Source organism: Schistocerca gregaria, chromosome 10, assembly GCF_023897955.1.
Source record: "Schistocerca gregaria isolate iqSchGreg1 chromosome 10, iqSchGreg1.2, whole genome shotgun sequence".
Lineage (NCBI taxonomy): Eukaryota > Metazoa > Arthropoda > Insecta > Orthoptera > Acrididae > Schistocerca > Schistocerca gregaria.
In genome coordinates this window covers 213931476-213956486 of record NC_064929.1, presented here as the reverse complement: position 1 = coordinate 213956486, position 25011 = coordinate 213931476, and the positions used below count along the sequence as shown (strand labels likewise).

The 25011-nt window shown below is 41.4% G+C and overlaps 1 protein-coding gene across 2 annotated transcripts in view; it reads right to left on the bottom strand.

Moving 5' to 3' along the window:
• The window catches only part of LOC126293689 (guanine deaminase), a 131677-nt gene that overhangs the window by 73899 nt on the left and 32767 nt on the right, over positions 1 to 25011 (bottom strand). The window contains exon 1 of one of the 2 annotated variants that reach the window (XM_049986981.1): positions 10321 to 10656. The exons of the other annotated variant lie outside the window; for it this stretch is intronic. Within the exon in view, the coding sequence (XP_049842938.1) occupies positions 10321 to 10329 (9 nt within the window). The 5' untranslated portion in view covers positions 10330 to 10656. Of the gene's footprint in view, positions 1 to 10320; positions 10657 to 25011 lie in introns of those variants that run through there. 2 annotated transcript variants of the gene reach the window in all.

The following is a 25011-nucleotide window of genomic DNA, read 5'->3' as shown; positions in this document are numbered from 1 at the left end:
AGTTTAATGCTACATCCTAAAGCATATACAGTTCAGAATCTCCCTTGTTTTCCCTTAGAGAATTTGGCAACCCTAGCTGTAGGTAGTATTGGTAGATACAATAACTAGTGAAATGAACTAGAGAAAAAAAAGAAATCTATGGCAAAATTTGACTAATAAAAGGGACCCGTAGGTAGGGCACTTCCTGAGGCATCATGAAATAATCAATATAGTACTGGAGAGAACAATGTGGGTAAAAATTGCTTGACAAGACCAATACTACCACAGTAAGCAAGATGAAATGGATGTAGGTTGCAGCAGACATGCAGTAATGAAGAGGCACGTACAGAAAAGATTGGCATCAAAATAGTCTTATGCCACAACAACAGATTTTGTTCCTTAGTGTGTTAGCCATATATACTCTAAAATGTAAAATTTTCATTACACAAACTCTCTTTTCAGCAAAGCCAACAGAGGAACACTGATAAGATGTATCAGGAGATTCAATTATTGTTCTTTTTTTGACCAAAAAATAAAAATAAAAAGTCACTCCTGTGTTGATGCCAAAACCACCAGGTTTTCTTCTACGTATGTTTACAATTTTTCTTTGTCATGTTTTATTCCTATCCCGTTTTACCGCTGCTCACCTTACTTTGTGATTCAAATTTGCAATCCTGGTGTCCCTGAGCTGGTACTCCTCTCAGTGAAGCACACCGGAAATGCATCCCATCTCCCCCCCTCCCACCCTCTCTTACAGCAGCTCTCCCTACTTGCTGCTCTGCAAGTTCCCCTCCCTCACCTCCTTTCACCTTGCTCCAGACAAATCATTACACAACAGTTGCTCCGTAGGTGCAGTAGAATTACACAGGCTCGACTTTCAGAAAGCGCTTAGGTGAAAAGTTAAAAGTGCTCACTCCTAATCCGTGTGTTGCATTATTTACTTGTGAGTGCATCTTAAAGGTGAATGGTGTGCACGGATTCATAAAACTTCATTGTGAAATATTTAACATAATTGCTTTTTCTTTAAATTACTTACTTTCTGCAGATTTGGTGTGTTTTATGTGCAGTGCAGCCCTTTTTTCTTTCTTAACCGCAGTCATCCCATTTCAGAGTATTAATGATTACTAATACGTTGTGATTAAACAGAAACAGTACTCAAAAGAGGAATCGATGGCAATTTATACACGACAGTCTCAACTTACAGTAAAATAATAATTTTCAAAATTTTACTCCCTGTATATTTAGCTGTGAAATTCAGCAATGTTGAGAAAAGAAATTTAAAATGTTTGTTCTAGATACAACTGTTTTGTACATAGCATTCACAGCTGTCTTCCAAACCAGTATAATGACAGCAAGTGGTGTTATATTTTCAACACACATTTATTTTGTTCTAACAGTACCCAGTAAACGCAAATTAGTTTCCATGCAGGATGATTAAAAATCCCGAAAATATTTTCTTTTCTTTGCAGAAAACTGATGACTGTAATGTATGAGAAATAAGATTGGTGGAAAGAACTTCCTACTGAGTGTGTATGGCCACAGTTGTGGACATACTTGATTATTAAATAAGTATTGCATTAAGGTGGAAAATAGGGTGCACTTTGCCACACAAAGAGGAACTGTAATTGTGCACTACGGCATAATGTGAAACTTAACTGACATACTGCATGTTTCACACAACCAATTTAGACTTCTAAGTAATAATGGAAATTTAATTTTTCATGTATAATCCATCCATGGCAGTCAAACTGAAAATTCTCGCCCAGTAAAAACAGGACTGAAGAATCAGAAGCTTTCCTTTCTTTTCTTCACTTTTACAAAAGATGTATGTTATTATAAAAATTTATAATATCAACAAGCACAAACAGAATATAGCAACCTTCAAAACTAGCTTTTAGATTTTTTTTAAATTTTCATGATGCCTTCAGCTGTCATTCTCTCTATTTTATGTACAATTGTACAATTTCGGCCTTAAGCCATTTTCAAGTATTTTATGGATGATTTTTAGTAATAAATTATGCCATGTATGTTCTCGCTCATACGACTCCATGTTATGCTCGTAAAATAAATCTGAGGTTTTACGCTATTTTAGGAGCGCATGACTTTTGAGCAGTTATTGCAAGGTCATAGTAGCAATGACATATGCGGCATAATTTACTACTAAAAAATCATCCATAAAATACTTGAAAATGGCAGAAATTGTACCACCATACATGAAATAAAGAGAATGGCAGCTGAAGGCATCACAAAATCTTTCACAAAATTCATCACAGCTGCAGACCCTATCGCATTGAAATTTTTTAAGAACTATTTCTCTGTGTTGATTTATATCTTGACTTCTTTCACATCCTTGGGCTCTCTTCTTTATAAAGGGACATAAGTAGCATAGTACATGAATGTAGGGTTGTCTGCAGGATATGTATGCCCAATTAACTAAACTCATTCCCCTTGTCAGTGTGCTTAAATAATTGTTTCTTAGAAAACGGGTATAGCAAGATTAACATGCACAAGTTCTACTGCAGGATATAACCAAAATGGATAGAAAATACATTTCTCCCACCAATATCTCAACTTGTCCTATGAGACTGACAAATCAATGTAAGTTTGAAGAAAGTCAGAACATGTAGTAGACAGGGACTAGAAGCAAGTACGCAGAGCAATTTTCTGTGTAATCTCAAAACTGTTTTGTGATTCACCATGAGAATAACTTGAGCTGACAATCCCCCCCCTCCCTCCCCCCCCCCCCCCCCCCCCCAAACACAGCCCAATTACACTTTTGTTCTACTGTCAAGTGTTCTTACAGCTATGAACAGCACTTTTGCCCATTGCTTCTTAGGTATCAAATGGGCATCTTTCAGAAAACTGTTTACATATACAATTATTTAAATAATATGTAGTAAGCCTACTTCTCCCAATCTGAAAGAATAGAGTACCACGACTAGTGGAAAGAAGAGGACAGATTTTTTAAAGCTATAAGTGTAGGTGTTTCATGCAGTAGTTGCACTGTTATTCATCTTTAGTAAAGCAGCAATGATACCATAGAAAGAACCACTGGTTGTATTTTGGTTGTATCTTTAAACTAAGAATTGGTTGTTAATATATGATGTGATTTACACCATTACATAAAAAAATGCTTCCTTGTACAAAAATTTATGGGTTGCACTAAACATTTGTATAATATGGACCAATTAGTCTATCTACACATATCAGATGTGAATGTTAAGTGTATCTGAGCTGCATTTGAATGGAACCCTTCTCCACCAATGGTATAGTGTACTCTAAAATATAACCCGCACAAAGCCATTTAAGTAGCAGTTGTTACAGATATTCCACTGACACCTACAACACAACATTTAATAATGCACTTTGTTTATGAAGGCCAATTTCACTGAATGCTTTTCTCGTTTTTTAAGCTGAATTAAATGCTTCATCTCTCTTTGGAAGTCAATTGTACATTGTTATATCTGCAGATGTAAAAAGCGTTTGCTAGACCTCGAATCTAAAAAGACAGTATTTAAGGTATAGCAAGAAACTGATGTTGCCATGTCACATTGAGTTCACATCTAAGCAGTAGCATTGAAACTGTATTTCTACATTGTGTAGTTTCTGAGGAATAAAATTTTTAAAGCTGGTTCTCATCACTTTTTTAATAAGCCTACAAGAAACTTGGCAAAAATTGAGACCCCCCCCCCCCCCTACTCATCATCATCCTCAAGAAAGAAATTCTGTGTTCTTCCTGTACTGCTAACAAACAGGGCTAGTAATAACAATCATGGTTGTTCCTGTGCAAATCTCATAGCTACAAAATATAAACTTTCTTCTGGCCTAAGCATCAAATCTGGTTGCTCAACTGTAGCTGTAAAGTGTACTTGTAGTAGCTGTGAAGCTACAAAAGTCAAAACATTGCATTTTACTTAGTTTATACTTCACATATTTAAGGATATTTTCTTTAGCTGTAATTTAATAAGACAAGGCATAAAATACCTTTATGGAACAACAAAAATGCTATTGTTTGCAGCAGCTCTCATCTTGTAGGCACCAGCCCTTCAGATAAAATGTATAGACAGAATTCAAGAAGTACCAGTATAAAATTTTTAGACAACTGTTCTCAAAATGTTATTAACTTTCATAATAGTCACGGCAAAATGTATGAGCACGCATAAACTTTTGCAATCCCAGGCAATTAAAAATTACTTACGGTAACAGAAGTAGAGATCAATGATAATAGGATGAGGCTTCATGAGTGGAGTTCCTATTCATCCTGATGGTTAATAAATTGCACATGCATAAGTCAACTAAAATCTTAGTACTGCTTGCTTTGCACTTAGAAATCTCTCTCATCATGTCGATTTGAAGAAACGATCGCTAGCAAACTTTCTCAGTTCTGTTCTATAGCATGATCTTCTGGGGTCATTGCACATAAAGTAAAAACGTGTTTATTCTAAACCATCATTTGATAAGAATATTGTGGAAGGGAAGTAGGGTTTAAAGTCTCTTTGAGAACGATGTCATTAGAGGCGGAGCACGAGATCAGATAGTTCTTTGAGGATGAAGAAGGAAATCAGTTATGCCCTTTCAAAAGAATCATTCCAAAATTTGCCCAGAGATATTTAGGCAAAACCTACATTTGGACGGTCAGATGTCGACTCGAACAATCGTCATCCCGAACGGAGTCTGGTGCACTGACCACTGCGTCACGTTGCTCGATAAAGAGTGTTGTGCAAAGCTGACAACTGAAGCCTCTGCAGCAACTACCTGCCAACATACACTGAGGTGGCACAAGTCTCCTAATACCACAACGGAGCTCCCTATGCCTGACATAGTGCAGCATGTCAACGAGGCACGGACTCAACAATTCGTTGCAAATCCCCTGCAGAAATACTGAGCTATGCTGCCTCTATAGCTGTCCGTAATTGCGGAAGTGTTGCTCGTGGAGGATTTTGTGCACAAATTGACCTCTCGATTATGTCCCATTAAATGTTTGATGGGATTCATGTTGGGCGAAGTGGGTGGCCAGATCGTTTGCTCAAACTGTGCAGAATGTTCTTCAAACTGATCGCGAATAGTTGTGGTGCAGTAACACGTTTGGAAACGTGAAGTCCGCAAACAGCTGCAAACGGTCTCCGAGTAGTTGAGAATAACGACTTCCAGTAAGTGATCGGTTCAATTGGACCAGAGGAGCTGTACCATTATGGAGCTACTACCAGCTTGCACAGTGCATTGTTGACAACTCGTGTCCATGGCTCCGTGGGGTCCGCACCGTGCCGAGCCTTACCATCAGTTCTGACCAACTGAAATCGGGACTCGTCTGACTGGGCCGCAGTTTTCCAGTCGTCTAGGGTCCAATCGATATGGTCAAGAGCCCGAGGGAGGCACTGCAGGCGACGCAACGTTAGCAGAGGCACTCGCGTCACTCATCTGTTGCCTCAGTCCATTACAGTGAAATTTCACAGCACTGTCCCAATGAACGTGTTCGCTGTATGTCACACACAGTTTTCTGGAGATGATTCATCCAGCGTCGCTCACCTGTCGGGACTGACAACTCTACCAAACAGTGCTGCTCTTGGTCATTAAGTGAAGGCTGTCGGCCAATTTCCGAAATTTAGAGTCTCGTACATCTAGCTCCAACTAACATTCCACGTTCAAAGTCTGTTAATTCTTGTCGTGTGGCTATAATTACACCAGAAAACTCTTCACATGGACCACCTGAGTACAAACGACAGCACCTCCAATGCACTGCACTTTTATATCCTGTGTACATCATCTGTATCCGTGCATATAGCTATCGTATGACTTTTGTCACCTCAGTGTATTTAATCCCAACTCCCTGATGGTATTTGTTGTTAATAATAAGAGGAAATTTTGGAGAAACTCAACAATCCACAACCACAATATTAGAAGCAGAAATAATTTACAAATAGACTATGCATCTCTCTCTAGGATTCAGAATATAGCTTTATACGAGTGCATGCAGAAAAGCAATGCCTCCGAATTTTTTATGTGAATGCTCAAAGCTTTCTAAATAAAACAAACATTATTAACATTCCACATCCTTCTTAATGTCTACATATTTATTTCTCTACGTAGTCAACCTGACAACAAACACATTTTTCCCAACAAGAGAACAGTTAGTTCATGCCGTCGCTGTAGAATGTCTCACTTTGTTAACAGCTTGCACCGCTTCACCAGTACCAATGCAAAGTCCTCCGATGTGTTCTTTAACTTCTAGAAACACGAAAATTGGATGGGGCCAAATTGAGATTGTACGGAGGATGATCAACGGTAGTGAAACTGAGGTCTCGGACTGCTGTAGCGCTTGTCTGTGGTCTGGCATTGTCGTGCTGAAAGAGAGGGTTCTCCACATGTGGGCAAATTCTTCAAATTCGTGCTTTTTGTTTCTCACGCACCAACTTCGTTATGTTACGCAGCGTCATCTTACGTGCTGCAGTTTGGAGCCCTCGAGTGACAGACAGTTGCAAATATGCAGACGTGAAGAATAAAGCTGTCGAATGTTAGTAATGTTTGTTTTATATAAAAAGCTTTAGGAGTTTTCACACAAAAAATGTGGAGGCATTACTTACCAGCACACTCTCACATTATGGTGCAACAGTCTAGAATGGTTGCTAGTAGGCTCCGCACAGGAAATACAAAATTCCCCAATATTTAATACACCATTAGTCATTTCTTCAACAATCTCTCAGAATATTTTGACTCTGGAATGCCAGTGCCTCATAACTCTAATGTTTGTTGCCTGCACAACTGACGTGATCTCCAGTCAAAAGACTGGTTTGATGCAACTCTCCATGCTACTCTATCCTATCTGAGTCTCTTCATTTCTGAATAACTACTGCAACTTACATCCATACAATCTCAATTTGGCCCCATCCAATTTTCGTTTTTCTAGAAGTTAAAGAACACATCGGAGGACTTCGCATCAGTACTGGTGAAGCGGTGCAAGCTGTTAACAAAGTGAGACATTCTACAGTGACTTACTGTAGTCATCTCTGTCTCCTACAATTTTTACCTCCCCCCCTTGCCCTCCTGCCCACAATTCCCTCCAACACTCAATTGGTGAGCCATTGGTGCCTTAGAATGTGTCCTATCAACTGACCACTTCTTTTTGTCAATGTGTACCACAAATTCACCTCTGCAATTCTATTCACTACCTCCTCATTAGTTATGTGATTGATTCATTTAATTTTTGACATCCTTCTGTAGTAACACATTTCAAAAATTTGTATTCTCTTTCTGTGTAAATAGTTCATCGTTCAAGTTTCACTTCCGTATGTGGCTACTCTCCAGACAAAACATATTCAGAAAAGACTTCGTAACACTTAAATCTGTGTTGGGTGTTAACAAATGTTACTTCTCCAGAAATGTTTTTCTTGCCATTGCCAGTCGACATTTTACATTCTCTCTACTTCAGCCATTATCAGTTATTTTGCTGCCCAAACAGCAAAACTCATCTGCTATTGCAAGTGTCTCATTTCCTAAGCTAATTACCTTAGCATCACCTTATTTAATTCAACTACATTACATCAGCCTTGTTTTGCTTTAGTTGGCGTTCATCTTATATCTTCCTTTCAAAACATTGTCCATTCCATTCAACTGCTCAGTGACAGATGACAGGGTCCACGTAAAGTAAATGTTTTTTTGAGTCTTTAAAACAGAGCCAAGTAGTATAATACAAGCAATGTGTGTTTTTGTGCTACCATACAAATCTGTTGTACATTAGCGTAGAAGAAATTCCCGTAGTAATTATTGCGAGTAGATTAGCACTAGTCCTAATATACTGTTAGTATACCTTATAGAAATAGCCAGCAGTGGCTGTTGCTGGCTGTGAATGTATAACTTAACCAGTTGCACACCTCTGTAGCCTCTCCCAGATAGGATTCACAGGACATGGAGTGTGGATGAAAGAATGTACATTTTACTTACAAAACATAAGCTAAACATAGTATACAAGTTGTATTTCATGACGACATGTGATAAAGAAGTTATTGGAAGTTCAGTCATACAATAACACCAAAAAATGCCTTATAATTAAAAAAAAAAAAAAAAAAGAAAAGAAAAGACGAGTAATATATATTGTGTGAGACATACGTCTCCTGTATCTTTTGTCTCACTGCTGAGACAAGTATGTACAATAGTCTAATCTAATCTCTACATTTTATCCCAGTTCTGCTATTTTTCTGAAAATTTTGTCCCACTGCTTCTTTACCCCACAATAAACAAGAATGTTGATCAAAAACTGAAAACACAGAGCCATTTCCTGTGATACAAATACCATGATTTGCATTCAATTATGTAAATAATTTTCTTCTTCCTTAATCATTGCACACTACTTGTTAAACAAGGAAGTAACAATACAGATATTATTATCAAAAACAATTTGCTGTGTCTTAATTTAGATTAATTGGCTGCATTTCACCACCTACTGCTAACTTAATACCTACATGAGCATCACATTTGTCATGGAACAACAGTTATCTGGGTGCCCTAATAATAGAAGCCAATTTTGGAATGAACATTGCTAGCTATGCAAAATTTGTGAAAGGAGTGCCTAATCTGGATTTTTTTTACTATTAATTTCTTCTGAATTTGTGAGAAAGCAAAAAGGGGCATCTCCCCAAAAATTTTGGGTTTTGTGTTATTGTAATTTTTATGTTCCACATTATATTCTGAACAATTTGTAAAAATAACAGGTTTCTGTCTCTTAAATTTGAGTGAGTTATGACAGGCTGAATACTTGTGATGCAAATAAAGATATTCTGAGATAATGTTTCACTGTATTGCCATTATCTAATTGGACATATTTAAGAAACATATTATACTTAAAATGCCCTTTTTCAGGTTGTACTGAGTTTAAGTTAACACTACCTATCATTACGTTAACCCCTTCAGATCTATAGCACATTGTAGAATACATAAATTTAAAACCAAGAAAATTGACTCCAAATTGAGAGAAATTTGTCAACTGTATGCAACACTGCTTTGGCAAAGTATTGGTGTTTTTTACTCAACACTATGGCCGACTGCAAATTGGCAACTCTTTAGGCATTTATAATACTAATACAAAAAGTGACCACTTGCCTTGTTTGGCATTATTGTAATTAAGAATGGTTATTCTTTTATGCAAACTACTCAGAGCTCTTTAAAATGCCTATAAAATTTAGGAGATGCTATTTTGTGAAGCACTGCATACACAGCTGTATTGGCATCTTAATGGGCCGATGTTATTTCCCTGAACAAGAGGTCCGTTTTCCAAAACTGACATCAATTGCTTTTTACGATATTACTGACTCCTATTGGATTCAAACCTCTTTAAAATGTATTAGCATGCACAAAATGAAAGAAATTATCGGAAAAAAACGAAAATGAATATTTTAGACATTTTCTTATAATGAAAATTTTTGTTCCCAATATTTTCTCTCTGAATCTCACATTTATAGGATTCTCTGTTCTTTACTTTGGGGGGGGGGGGGGGGGGGGGGTACCATTTTGAAGACAGAGTGAAGAGAGAGATGAGAAAGCCAAGTCCACATAGACTATTTTTCTGTTTTGTTTATGTTCCTTAAGGCGAAATTCAACTAAAACTTATTTTAATTACTAGCAACAAATATCATTAAGTAGTAATTTTAGTGGCATTTGATACTTCATAACTCATATTGATTCTGTTTTACATGAAAGGAAAGTGTTTACACACATTTTTATGTATATTGTGCTAATTCTATACCCATGTCTAAAAATTGCAGAACAGGCCTATATATGCTCAAAGCTAACCATTTTCATAAAAATTATTGCACCCATATCTTCACAGTTTCAGGTGAGGTGGTTGTGCTGGCATATAAAATATTGGTACGGTAATAGTATGTCTGGAATGGGTTTTGCTATAACATGTTTGGTGTCTCTGCTACTCAAGTTATACATAAAAATTAGTTTATATATCTAAAACAGTATTTAAGGAGGGAGTTGGGAGTGTGATGGATAGCTTCAAAAGGAATAACGCCAGTTTTTTTATCAATCATTTTAATACCACTTTCTCATAGTTTGGGTAGTCCCAAGTTTTTACCCGGCGACGTTGCGTGCGAATATAATTGAGAGTTACGGAGGGGCCGCTTATACTTTTAATCCCGTGTAATATTTTGTTGAACATTACCTTCGGCGTAATCTTATCATCATACCCCGCAAGGCACGCGTTTTTACGATGTTATTCCAAGGAGAAGAATCAAAACCGACCAAGTTAACGTACAAGTAACTTTTTTTTTCCATAGCATGCAGCGCAATTCCATGTAGCCCATTAGCGACAAAGTTAGAGAGCTTGCGAATGTTTCAACTCACCATGATCATCGTTAACGTTTACGAGAGAGTGTGGCCCATAACAAGTGGATATTCGCCGCTAGCAAAGCGTTAACGCGTCATCACATTTGTGTTTACAGAATATCAGCGTTCGCTATCGATTCCGTAACACACACTGTACGATTAGGCTCCATAAAATCGCATCAAAATACTTGTCGAGACGAACGTACTTTGAGATTCATTGCGTGTTAGATTTGCATTCCGAACCGTTTCCACCATAAATAATACTAAAACTCAAAATCGTACACCGGTTCGTTGTGCATGGAATCTAATTCAACTACGATACGAAAATTCTACAATTACTTATTCAATAACTACTTAAACGATAGCCAGATGGCTAAGTTCCACGAACAACTTTTCTGCTGTAACAGGATGCTGATTTCTCGGCTGCGAGGAAGCAGATTAGAAACACCTTGATCTCAAGAAAGGGTAGCTGATTTCTTTCTTTTTTTTTTGTAACGAGTGATCAATACCACATGGGTGTGTATTAAAAAATTCCCCACAAGTGAAGCGTGGAACTGGTGACCTCGCGGTCTGTTCCCTAACCTCACTTCTCAAACTATCTTATAAGTGTATCCGTAGTGCGTTCTTTTCTTCGAATCAGCCATGAGTCACACGTGAAGGAGGCCTCACTGCATAACATGAATGTGAGCACACGACAACGAAATCGTGAAGCCAACCTATACAGCGAAGAGTCTTTCGCATATCTCGTGTTCGGAGCTCTAACTAGACGCTGCCGTGAACAACCCGTTTTCAAACCAGTCAGGTTAACTATGCTGCAAAAAAAAAAAAAAAAAAAATGTTCTTGTCTACCAGCGTTCCGTCTACGGACACTGATCCTACGTCACGTGCTGGTACAAGGTCGGCAGGTCGCACAGAGCGCGACCTTCTGTAGACCAAATGGCGGAAGGAGGTACACGAAAACGAACATTAAGAACCATTAAGCCGCACCCACTTACATTTTATGTAATAATGTTATATTAACATACAACTATTCGCGTTAAGTGCATGTACTGCGGTTTGCCGCTTTAGCGGTTTTTTTATATAAAAAAATGTGAGCATCAGAATGCGTAGCTATACATTCATAATATAAACTGGCACTGCGCATTTGCTTTACTTTATTTAAAACATCAAGTCCCTTATCTATTAACAGGGTGAAATTATGAAGATTGAAGAGTGAATATCCTACGAAACTACGCAATTAAATCAGGTTGTTTAAAGTAGAATAAGAATAGCAACGCGTTAAGAATTTTCTGCCCCCGTTGGTCTAGACATCTCCAAGATATTCTCCAAACGCTATAATACGTATGCCTTTTGCAGTTATTAATAGTCTACGAGAAGTGCGCGCAAATAAAAACCTGTATGTATGTATTGTATTGTGTTTTGGTACCTTTCCTTGTATTTTTTGACGCTGTCTATTACAACACTAAGTTGTTTAATGACAATAAAATTTTATTTGATTTGAAAAAGAATCCAGTAATGTAAATGTTAGTTTCCAGCTACTGTAGAGTGTTTACCCTAGGCAAGTTCCCTGAAATTACGCAGATCATCTATTTTAAAAGCAGGTACATTGCAACAAATGGTGCTTTTCAAATGACCTTTACCATGGTTACAACGGATTTAAACAGGCAAGCTACAGCAGGTCATTTAGTAAATTCCCATCTTTAGACTAAAGATGTTAATAGGTACTTAATTCTTCCCAGAGATCCATCCTGCGCCATTTGATGACTATATGAAGAATAATTGTATCTTCCAAATTTTTCGGAGTGTTGTTGGCAATCAATAGACGGTCAGCAAATATAGAATTATGTATGTTAGCTCCTTTCTTTCCTAGCTCTTTGTATCTTGTCCATTCTGTTAGTAATACGCTTATTGGCTGTTTAGAACGCCAAGCGTACGAGTCTGTCGGCACATGCGCCTCAGGAGTTGTTTTCCTGACATGCAATAATGCTCTCCACTCTCTCTCAGTCAGCATGTAGCTACTAACATGGTCTGTAATTTTAAGTGATTGGCTCTACTGAATTGATTCTAGGGGCCTTAATTTTTACAGATGGACATACAGACTGTTGGCAATACATGTCATGTGGAGACAGCTTTTACAGAATGAAATGCTAATGTGTAGTTTGTAATTACCACTTGCCGTATGTTGTTTGTGATATTTCTACACGTGTTGTAAGAGTACCTTCTCTTAGACACGTAATATTGGTCCATGACGTTTTCATTATATGTTATCGTGTTGCTCGCAGGGTTTGTCCTTCTGAAAATGACGGGTTTAAATTCGTCGAAACCATGGTGAAAGTTATTTGAAATCCACCAAAATTGTAAGTGGTTGGCTGGCTCCTATACCTGCAATTCTGTAACTGTTGCTGTAGCGCAACCATGTTCAAAATATAGCGGATCATCCAAAGTGCTGGTCGTCAAACTGCCCACCGCGAATCGCATGCGACCCGAATCAAGTACTGGTGTGGCCCGCTGATGTCAGCCATATTTTACACTGAAGACCCGATGAAACTGGTGCACGTGTCTAATATTGTGTAGGGCCCCCGCGAGCACGCAGAAGTGCCGCAACACTGTCTGGAGTAGTGCTGGTTGGAATTGACACCACAAATCCTGCAGGGCTGTCCATAAATCGGTAAGAGTATGAGGGGTTGCAGATCTCTTCTGAAGACCACGTTGCAAGGCATCCCAGATATCCTCAATAATGTTCATGCCTGGCGAGTTTGGTGGTCAGCGGAAGTATTTAAGCTCAGAAGTGTCTTCCTGCAGCCACTCTATAGCACTTTTGGACGCGTGAGGTATCGCATTGTCCTGCTGGAATTGCCCAAGTCCGCCGGAATGGACAATGGGCATGCACGGATCAGGTGATCAGACAGGATGCTTACGTACGTGTCACCTGTTGACATGTATGTGCCACGGATTCATGAGGTTGTCTCCATACCCGTGCACGTCCTTCTGCTCGATATAATTTGAAACGAGACTCGTCCGACCAGGCTCCATGTTTCCAGCCATCAACAGTTCAATGTCGCGGTTGACGGTCCCGGGCGAGCCGTAAAGCTTTGTGTCATGCAGTCATCGAGGGTACACGAGTGGATCTTCGGCTCCGAATGCCTGTATCGATGTTTCGTTGAATGGTTCGCACGGCTGACACTTATTGATAGCCGAGCATTGAACTTTGCACCAATTTGCGGAAGGATTGCATTTCTGTCACGTTAATCGACTCTCTTCAGTCGTCGTCGATCACGTTCTCGCAGGATCTTTTTCCGGCCGCAGCGATGTCGGAGATTTGATGTTTTACCGGATTCCTGATATCCACAGTACACTCGTGAAATGGTCGTACGGGAAAAATTCCCACTTCATCGTTACCTCTGAGACGCTGTGTCCCATCGCTCGTACGCCGACTATAACACCACGTTGAAACTCATTTAAACCTTGATAACCTGCCATTGTAGCAGCAGTAACCGATCTAACAACTGCGCCGGGCACTTGTCTTATACAGGGTGTTACAAAAAGGTACGGCCAAACTTTCAGGAAACATTCCTCACACACAAATGAAGAAAAGATGTTATGTGGACATGTGTCCGGAAACGCTTAATTTCCATGTTAGAGCTCATTTTAGTTGCGTCAGTATTTTCTTCCACCTACACTCAATGGAGCACGTTATCATGATTTCATACGGGATACTCTACCTGTGCTGCTAGAACATGTGCCTTTACAAGTACGACACAACATGTGGTTCATGCACGATGGAGCTCCTGCACATTTCAGCCGAAGTGTTCGTACGCTTCTCAACAACAGATTCGGTGAGCGATGGATTGGTAGAGGCGGACTAATTCCATGTCCTCCACGCTCTCCTGACCTCAATCCTCTTGACTTTCATTTATGGGGGAATTTGAAAGCTCTTGTCCACGGAACCCCGGTGCCAAATGTAGAGACTCTTCGTGCTCGTACTGTGGACGGCTGTGATACAATACGCCATTCTCCAGGGCTGCATCAGCGCATCAGGGATTCCATGAGACGGAGGGTGGATGCATGTATCCTCGTTAACGGAGGACATTTTGAACATTTCCTGTAACAAAGTGTTTGAAGTCACGCCGGTACGTTCTGTTGCTGTGTGTTTCCATCCCACGATTAATGTGATTTGAAGAGAAGTGATAAAATGAGCTCTAACATGGAAAGTAAGCGTTTCCGGACACATGTCCACATAACATACTTTCTTTCTTTGTGTGTGAGGAAAGTTTCCTGAAAGTTTGGCCGTACCTTTTTGTAACTCCGTGTATAAGCGTTACTGACCGCAGCGCCGTATTCTGCCTGTTTACATATCTCTGAATATGAATGCCTATAGCAGTTTCTTTGGCACTTAAGTGTATAAGAAGCATGTAGCAACTAAGAGCCAAATCCGGAAACGTAAGCTAGCGTTAAGAGGCTCTTAGGACAGTAGTTTTTCTTGTTTAGTTCAAATGGCTGTGAGCACTATGGGACTTAACATCTGAGGTCATCAGTCCCCTAGAACGTAGAACTACTAAAACCTAAGAACATCACACACATCCATGTCCGAGGCAGGATTCGAAACCGCGACCGTAGCGGTCGCGCGGTTCCAGACTGAAGCGCCTAGAACCGTCCTGGTTAGTAAGAAACAAGATTACTTGCAGAGGCAGTAATATTTTACGACATGTTTAATTTTAATTGGCGTTAGTGAATTCGACCACGAGCCAAGTATAATTGGCCGCTTACTTCAAGGGAAGATGAGTAGGTTGTGTGGCCGCTACGGATCTGGAGGATACGAGATGGGGAATGCTTTCTGGTTTGTCTTCCGGTAGTGACAACTCAGTGACGTGTGCGACATGTAACGATCAGCTACTATGGTGTAGGCTTTGACAAGGAAATAACATAGAGAGAGAGGGCCATCTTAAAATGCGGTACATATTGGCAGCAAGGAATGTGGAATTAAACGTTGCTGTAAAGCACCGCAATGAGCAGAGGAAAACAGTAAACATTTCTGATCGTCTCGTACTGCTTAGTGCATTCAAATATATGTACAGTCGCTGTTATTAATCAGTTATCATCTGCTCACACTGCTAACCCAGGCAATTCGTCAGGCAAGTGTAGCGTCACGACTTTGGCGTCGCTGAAGATCGCAGCTGTCTGAAACGGAGAACAGTCGACGCGAGGTCTTCCGAAATGTGCCGATTTTTAACCATCAATACTAAGGCCGACCGTCAATTTATCGAGTCCCTTCCACAACTAGTTTGTTGGGGGCTTCATCATCATCAGTGTTCTGCCTAAAGGCAGGTTTTCATATGGTAGTTCTTCAGGCTGTCCTGTCTTCTGCCATCCTCTTCAGGTCTGCATAATTTCCTCTTCCCTTTATGTCGTCTATCATCTTCTATCTCCTTCTTCTTCTCAGTCTTCTCCCACAAACCAGTCCTTCCAAAGCATCTACTAGCAAGCACTCCCTTCTCAATGAATGTCCAACCAGTTCTGTTTCCTTTCTCTTACAACCTTCAGCAGACATCTTCTCTCACCAACCCTTTCCAATACTCTTTCATTACCCACTCTTTCCATCCAGCTTATTCTTTCCATTCTCCTCCACATCCACATCTCAAATGCTTCTAACCTTTTTCCATCCTCTCGGCTCAGTGTCCATGTTTCTGCCCCATATAATTCCACACTCCAGACAAAACATTTCCAAGCCTTTTCCTTAGTCCTTTATCTAATTTGCCACATAAGAGTCCCCTCTTTCTGTCGAATGCCTCCTTCGCTATGGCAATTCGAGTTTTCACCTCCTGGTGACATCTCAAGTCTTCAGTTATTGTGCTTCCGAGATATTTAAATTCACTTACTTGGCTGATGTTGGGAGCTTGTAACGTACTAATTCATGCAGATTAGCAAATAATAATAACATCGGTATGTCTGCTGCCCCAGGTGCCACACTAAAATGTCAGCGTTGGCTGTTGAGCAAAAAGATTGATGACCATTGATCTAAAGTGTCTTGTTTCGCACTATTTCAGTAACTACGCTACTCTGCTAAACTTAAGGACGAAACAGAGTGAGTTAACACAACATATTAACAAGTCGGTGGAAAGTGCTTGAGCATCTGGCCAGAGGTCTCCCAGTCGTGAACACAAACCTGGATGTCATGTGACGTGACGTGACGTCAGGGAAAAAACAGTGTGTGTCAATCACAGAGCAATTGTGAAGTGTGACGAGCTACGCATCGTTCTCACAGGGATCTTAAAGATGAGATTAGACATTAGAACACGCACAGCGGCATTTCAACATCACTGTTCTCACGATACTTGTGTGAATGTAATAGCAGAAAGCTCTAATAATCGGCACAATATGACATGCCCTCTGCCTTGCACTTCACATTGGTTTGCAGGGTGCATATGTAGAGTGTATCCCAAGAACTTGGTATCGCTCACTTCATTGTCCCAAGTGCATTGGAGCGTTGCAAAGCCATGTAGCTGGTCGGCCATGCTCAAATACAAAAGGAGACGACTGCTACATTGTACAACAGGCAAGAAGCGATCCACGTCAAACAGCGGCATCATTTGCAACGACGTTTAACAGGACTGCAAGGCACGCAATCTGAGCTCCACAGTAAAGCTGGTCTCTTCTCACGACGACCAGTGTAGTATGTTGTGTTCCTTTGAAAACTGCGCATTGGTAGCACACATTACAATGGTGCCAGGTGCATATGACTGAACCAACGAAAAAAGGAGTCGCATGCTCTTCTCGGACTGAGAGCAGATGCAATCCGAAGAGTTATTCTGGACGTACTCTCATATGGCGAGAGGTAAAAACACACATAATGTTGCATGGGCGAACGGACCTTCAAATCTTTAAGCACAGACTGGACAGTGAATATTGTCCATTGGATGAGTTCATTGCTAAAAGTGAACTATTGTCAGGTTATTGTTCCTGAGAAATATTCTATTTCACCTACTATGTAAATAGTTCATTTGAATTTTTGAAATAGCGTTTTCACTTCAATCAGCAAAAAATTAATTGTATTTAAACTACTGTTAAAAAGTAAATAAATATGACTACAAAACGGATTTTTCATTCGAAATAATTAAGGCTAAAGAACGCTATAACTTGTTTAACAAAAGCTTCATGTCTGTCAGTCGTTTCTGTGACAGAAGAAAAGGAAAAGGAATGAAGGGGACAGTGATAAATTAGGAATGTTTCATCCACGGTTTATAATGAAAGTACAAAGTAGTTGATACGCTGCCTGTGTCTACGAGATACACCTTTCTCTGCTTGTAGCCTTAGACTCAGGAGTTCTCCAACCTCAGTTGTCACCCTTTGGCACTGGCTACTCGTAATGTTCAAATAGGCAAAAGAACAGATATCGAAAACACTGACTAAGGGATAGAAAAGCAACTGAAATCGCTCAACAGAGGAAAGGTCACTGGACATGACAGGATACCACTTCGATTCTACACAAAGAATGCGAAAGAACTTGTTCGTCTTCCAGCAGCAGTATGCTGTAAGTTTTCAGAGGGGCGCAGTGTTCGTAATCATTGCAAAAAAGCACAGGTCATTCCCGTTTTCAAAAAGGGATGTTGAACAGACGCACAAAAAATATAGACCTGACGTTGGTCACTCGTAGAATTCTGGATCGTATTTTATGCTAGCTCATTATGACATTTCTGAAGACTGAGAATCTCCTCTGTCGCAATCAACATGGGTTCCGAAAACGACAATCCTCTCTCTGTCCGTCCGCAAGAAGCAGAAGGCATTAGACATACAGGCACCCAGGTAGATGCCGAGTTCCGTGACTTCCGGAAGGCGTTCGATGCTGCACTGCCGCCCGATGAACAAAATACGAGCGTATGGAATATTGTACCAACTGTGTGATTGGATTGAAGAATTTCTAGCGACCAGAACACAGCATGTCACTCTGGACGGAGAGAAGTCGTCGCATGTAAAAGTAAATTCGAGCTTGCTTCACGGGGGGTCCTGAGACCAATACTTTTCATAATGTATATATAAATGAACTAGTACATAACATTGTATGGTCCACGAGGCTTTTCGCGGATAACGCAGTTATAGATAGAAGTCGCAACAGTAGAAAATTGTAGCGAAATGGAGGTAGACCTGTAGAAGTCAAGTCTCGGTGCAGGAAGTGGCAGTTGGCCCTCAACATAAATTAAGGTAACATATTGCATATGCATGGACGGAAAAACCTTTCACTATATGATAACCCGTTTGTAGGACAATCACCGGAAGAAGTTACGCTACTGGCAATTAAAATTGCTACACCACGAAGATGACGTGCTACAGACGCGAAAATTAACCGACAGGAAAAAGATGCTGTGATACGCGAATGAGTAGCTTTTCAGAGCATTCACACAAGGTTGGCGCCGGTGGTGACATGAGGAGGTTTCCAACCGATTTCTCATACACAAACAGCAGTTGACCGGCGTTGCCTAGTGAAACGTAGTTGTGAGGCCTCGTGTAAGGAGGAGAAATGAGTGCCATCACGTTTCCGACTTTGATAAAGATCGAATTGTAGCCTATCGCGATTGCAGTATATCGTATCGCGACATTGCTGCTCGCGTTGGTCGAGATCCAATGACTGTTAGCAGAATATGGAATCGGTGGGTTCAGGAGGGTAATACGGAACGCAGTGCTGGATCCCAACGGCCTCGTATCACTAGCAGTCGAGATGACAGGCATCTTATCCACATGGCTCTAACGGATCGTGCAGCCACGTCTCGATCCCTGAGTCAACAGAAGGGGACGTTTGCAAGACACCATCTGCACGAACAGTTCGACGACGACGACGACGTTTGCAGCAGTATGTACTATCAGCTCGGAGACCATGGCTGCGGTTACCCTTGACGCTGCATCACAGACAGGAGCGCGTGCGATGGTGTACTCAACGACGAACCTGGGTGCACGAGTGGCAAAACGTTATTTTTTCGGATGAATCCATGTTGTGTTTACAGCATCATGACGGTCGCATCCGTGTTTGGCGACATCGCGGTGAACGCACATTGGAAGCGTGTATTCGTCATAGCCATACTGGCGTATCACCCAGCGTGATCGTATGGAGTGCCATTGGTTACACGTCTCGGTCACCTTTTGTTCTCATTGACGGCACTTTGAACAGTGGACGTTACATTTCAGATGTGTCACGACCCGAGGCTCTACCCTTCATTCGATCCCTGCGAAACCCTACATTTCAGCAGGATAATGCACGACCGCATGTTGCAGGTCCTGTACGGGCCTTTCTGGATTCAGAAAATGTTCGACTGCTGCCTTGGTCAGCACATTCTCCAGCTCTCTCACCAATTGAAAACGTCTGGTCAATGGTGGGCGAGCAACTGGCTCGTCACAATACGCCAGTCACTGCTCTTGATGAACTGTGGTATCGTAAATGCCCAGGCGTATCAAGGCCGTTATTACGGCCATAGGTGGTTGTTCTGGGTACTGATTTCTCAGCATCTATGCACCCAAATTGCGTGTAAATGTAATCGCATATCAGTTCTAGTATAATATATTTGTCCAATGAATACCCGTTTATCATCTGCATTTCTTCTTGGTGTGTCAATTTTAATGGCCAGTAGTGTATTCCCATAAAATATCTAGGAGTAAGCGTATGGGGTGATTTGAAGTGGAACGACCACGTAAAATTAATCGCAGGTGAGGCAGATGCCAGACTGAGATTCATTGGAAGTATCATCAAGAAATGTAGCCCATCAACAAAAGAAGTAGCTTACAAAACACTCATTCGACCAGTACTTGAATGTTACGCGTCAGTGAGGGATTCGCGCGAGGAAAGACTGATAGAGGAAATAGAGAAAATCCAAAGAAGAGTAGTTCGTCACCATACAGCTTCATTTAGTAAGCGCGAAAACTTGACAGAGGTACCCAGCAAACTCTAGCGGCAGGCACTGGAACAGAGGCGTTCTGTATTACGGCGTGGTTTACTGTTAAAAATTCCGAGAGCGAACGTTAGTAGGAGAGTCATCCGCTATATTGCTTCGTCCTACATACATTTCTCGAGAACAACATGAAAATACGAGGATGGTTTGATAAATCTCGTCGTGTAATATTTTTGTTGCACCTACATGGTTGGTAAACTTCATCATTCCAATGATCTTATAAAGAATTTCAACCAATGTGCAGCAAACAGTTGATTGTTGACAGCTGTCTAAAGCGGACACTGTGTTGACTGCGACTGAAAATGGAGAAAACCGCGTGTGCTGCTGTTGTTAAATATTTTCATTTGAACAGTTGGACTGCCCCACAAATCAATACAGAGCTGGATGAAATTCACGCACCATCATCGAAGACCAGTTACCTTTGAATTAATAGATTTAAACGCGGCCGGACAAGCACCGAAAACGAAAAAAATGGCTCTAAGCACTATGGGTCTTAACTTCTGAGGTTATCAGTCCCCTAGAACTAAGAACTACTTAAACCTAACTAACCTAAGGACATCACACACATCCATTCCCGAGGCAGGATTCGAACCTGCGACCGTAGCGGTCGCGCGGTTCCAGCCTGTAGCGCCTAGAACCGCTCGGCCACCTTAATCGGCCACCGAAAGCGATGCACGCTCCGGACTTCTAGTTGAAACCACTGAGAAAGTGCATGGTATGGTAATGCAAGACCGTCGAAAAAGTATTCGTGAGACTGTTGAGACAGTAGGCGTCTCAATAGAGCGAGTGCATAGTACCCTTCACGGAGAACTGGCTATGCAGAAGCTGTGTGCGAGTAGACCAAGAGAGCAAAAGCACAACATTTCAACACAATGTCTGGCGATGTTTAATTGCAGTCGGCAAGACTTTTGCGCCGATTTGTGACTGTTGATGAAACCTGGAGCCAACATTACACACTAGAGTCAAAACAACGGACAAAGGCCCGTGAAACGCATCGGCAGATGGCAAAGACCATTTTGTCGGCTCTTGATGGCCACCGTTTTTTGGGACTCCCAACGAATAATCCTCAAAGACGTCCTGGAAAATAGGAGAACAATAACTGGACTCCACTAGGCTTCAATGCCGGATCGTTTGAAACTTGCGCTGACTGGAAGAGGACCAAGGTTGGCACGCAAAAGGGTGCTCTTTCACCATGATCGTGCACCATCCTACACATCTGCGACAACAATGGAGAAAGTGCACGAATTGGGCTTTGAATTGATCCACCCTATTTGCTACACTTAGTCCTAAGTGACTTTTTGTTGTTCCCTAACTTGAAACTTGGCTGGCCGGCAAGAAATTACAAATGAAGTGAAAATTGCATTCGACGAGTATTTTGCAGAGTTTGACAGAACCTGTTCTTCCAATGGGATGAAAAAGATGGAGGATCGCTGGACCAATTGTATATCCCTCAAAGGCGACTGCGTCGAGACGTAAGGTGAGTTGTTTACGAAACAAACATATTTTCTTCTTTTTGACCAGACTTATCAAATTGCCCTCGTACGCTCAGAGAATTCATGTGCACACGTAGCATGACCAACAATCTTTCTTCCCATTCACAGCTGGAACAACAGAGGGAGTTGTGACACTGGTACACAAAGTACACTCCACCACACACCGTAAAGTGTCTTGCGGAGTATATATGTAGATCCGCGCCCACGGAAGCTCAACAAGATGGCAACACCGTGCGCGCTTTCGTGATTCATTACGTGTACAGCTCATGGCGCGACCATCATTTCGTAATGGCTGCTGCACACACGTGGGTAGCATATTTTTAGATCGGCACTGTTTGCAGCGACCGGACACAAAACATTCACAGCCCGAAGCCTCCCGACGCCGCCGATCCAGAACTAGAGAGGCCCCGTTCAAAGTGTGAGCAAGAATTAAGTTGTGTCCACATGAGGCCTCTTCCTCGTACGCAATTGCAGACGTGCGGGAATAAATGCGTACGCGCAGAACTCCGTGGAAAGAGCTCATAAACGCATGCGCGTCCTCGGGTCCACACGTTGCGCAAGCAGTCCCCCTTCTTTGTTTGGCAATTAGTGCTGCGTATGTTGTGACGATAAGGCGACAGAAAACGATAACATATAGGCGGTTGCCAGCAAATGAAGGCGGCGTTTTGTTTACAAACTTCAGAAGGTCACAGCGGGATCTTACATTTTTTTGCTTGGGAAACTGTAGCGAAAAGCCTGTCAATAACATTTCTGTAGCCAGTAACTGGCGACGTATATACCAGTTTGAGTATTTATTGCGCATTTCAAAACAAAGCATTTCAGTGATTATTCCTGAAACTGGAAAATACTTAAGGGAGGTTCTTAGTCGTTCTGTGACGGTTAATGACATTCGATACGCCACTTGTATTTTATTTTATAAAAGTTGTTTACACGACTTCAATCAAAGGATATTTTATATGGATTAAAACCCTTGTACTTGACATATTCGGCTGGGACATAGAGACCGGAATCCACTAGAACGGAGGTTGTGTTTTTGTATCATCAATATCGTCCATTTCAGTTCCTAGCGGTTCATTAGGAGTTCGACCTACCCATCTATTTTTTTTTTTCTTCAGATGTCAGGCTCCTCAGTTGTGCTATTAAGTCGCCATATGAGACTTTTCCTGTACAGCGATATAATCGGATAGATTTTATCTAGTGCTTGACATCCAGGGCATCGTATCTTAAATTTTTATCGAAATAGCCTTCAAAAGTGGCATTCCACACGACTTCTTTGTCCGTTATTATCTATAAATTTCAGGTGCTCATACCGGGTGATCAAAAAGTCAGTATAAATTTGAAAACTGAATAAATCACGGAATAATGTAGATAGAGAGGTACAAATTGGCACACATTCTTGGAATGACATGGGGTTTTATTAGAACCAAAAAAATACAAAAATTCAAAAATGACAGATGGCGCTTCATCTGATCAGAATAGCAATAATTAGCATAACAAAGTAAGACAAAGCAAAGATGATGTTCTTTACAGAAAATTCTCAATATGTCCACCATCATTCCTCAACAATGGCTGCAGTCGAGGAATAATGTTGTGAACAGCACTGTAAAGCATGTACGGAGTTATGGTGAGGCATTGGCGTCGGATGTTGTATTTCAGCATCCCTAGAGATGTCGGTCTATCTCGATACACTTGCGACTTCAGGTAACCCCAAAGCCAATAATCGCACCGACTGAGGTCTGGGGACCTTGGAGGCCAAACATGACGAAAGTGGCGGCTTAGCACACGATCATCACCAAACGACGCGTGCAAGAGATCTTTCACGCGTCTAGCAATATCGGGTGGAACGCCATCCTGCATAAACATCGTACGTTCCAGCAGGTATTTATCAGCCAAGCTGGGGATGATGCGATTCTGTAACATATCGGCGTACCTCTCACCCGTCACGGTAGCAGTTACTGACGTTTTGTTATCCAACGCCATCTGTCGGACATTTTGTGAACTTTGTTTTTTTTTTTGTTCTAATAAAACCCCATGTCATTTCAAACATGTGTGTCAATTTTTACCTCTCTATATACATTATTCTGTGGTTTATTAAGTTTTCAAATTTATACTGACTTTTTTTAACCCCGTAGATCGCCTTACTGCATAAACCTCAGCACTCTACAGAAATACACATGGTCTGTCGTGTACTAAAGAGCGAAAGAGATTCCCACCGTACCCAGATTCCCGCTGAACCCCGGGAGCAATACACTTGTACACACGGTGTGACAGAGCGAGGTGGCGCATTGGTTAGGACACTGGACTCGCATTTGTGAAGACGACAGTTCAAACCGGCGCCCGCCATGCTGATTTAGGTTTTCCGTTATTTCCCTAACTCGATTCGGGCAAATGCCGGGATGGTTCCTTTGAAATGGCACGGTCGTCATGCTTCCCCGTCCTTCCCTAATTCGATGGGACCGATGACTTCGCTGTCTGGTCCCCAACTCCCCAAATCAACCAATCGACATACAGTCTCCACATGAGGAAATTGTACATGCACTAATCCGCAAGCGTAGTTGGCTGTTGGACACGTGGGCGCACGTGCAAAGCTGAACAGAAAACAGGCATCGTATGGACGCAGCTACTAGCGAATGTGGCAGGGTACTCTACAGCCTTTGTCGATCCCCCTGCCATACCCACGCTCAACTCCTCTGTTCTCTTACAGCAATCATTTTCGCGTCAAACAGTAAGGTCTACTTGATACAGTTCGCCGGTACCATGTTAGCACAGACTTAAGCTTCGTTTCCGCGTCTGTGGTATGGTATTAAGCAAGCCTACAGCAGCGATAGGAGGGAGTCCAGCTTCAGCCCGGGATTTCCACTTCACTCATTCCACAGGTTCTTCCCTGCCTCAAAAGAGAGCGATAAAATTAAATATCCATTATCTTGACACGATAACAGGTACGGTATTTGAACTTATCACAGGAAGTCGTAACATAAACAAACACTAGATCATACAGTGGCATTTAGCGGCCACCAACAATGTCCCGTCTGAAATGTTAAGATACAGCCACTGGCAACTGTTGCCGCGTGTGCAGCGTAGTCCGGCAGAGCTGAAAATAATGTTATGAACATTGTTGTAGAACATACGCTACTGGCCATTAAAATTACTACACCACGGAGATGACGTGCTACAGACGCGAAATTTAACCGACAGGAAGAAGATGCTGTGAGATGCGAATGAGTAACTTATCAGAGCACTCACAAAAGGTTGGCGCCGGTGGCTACACCTAAAACGTGCTGACA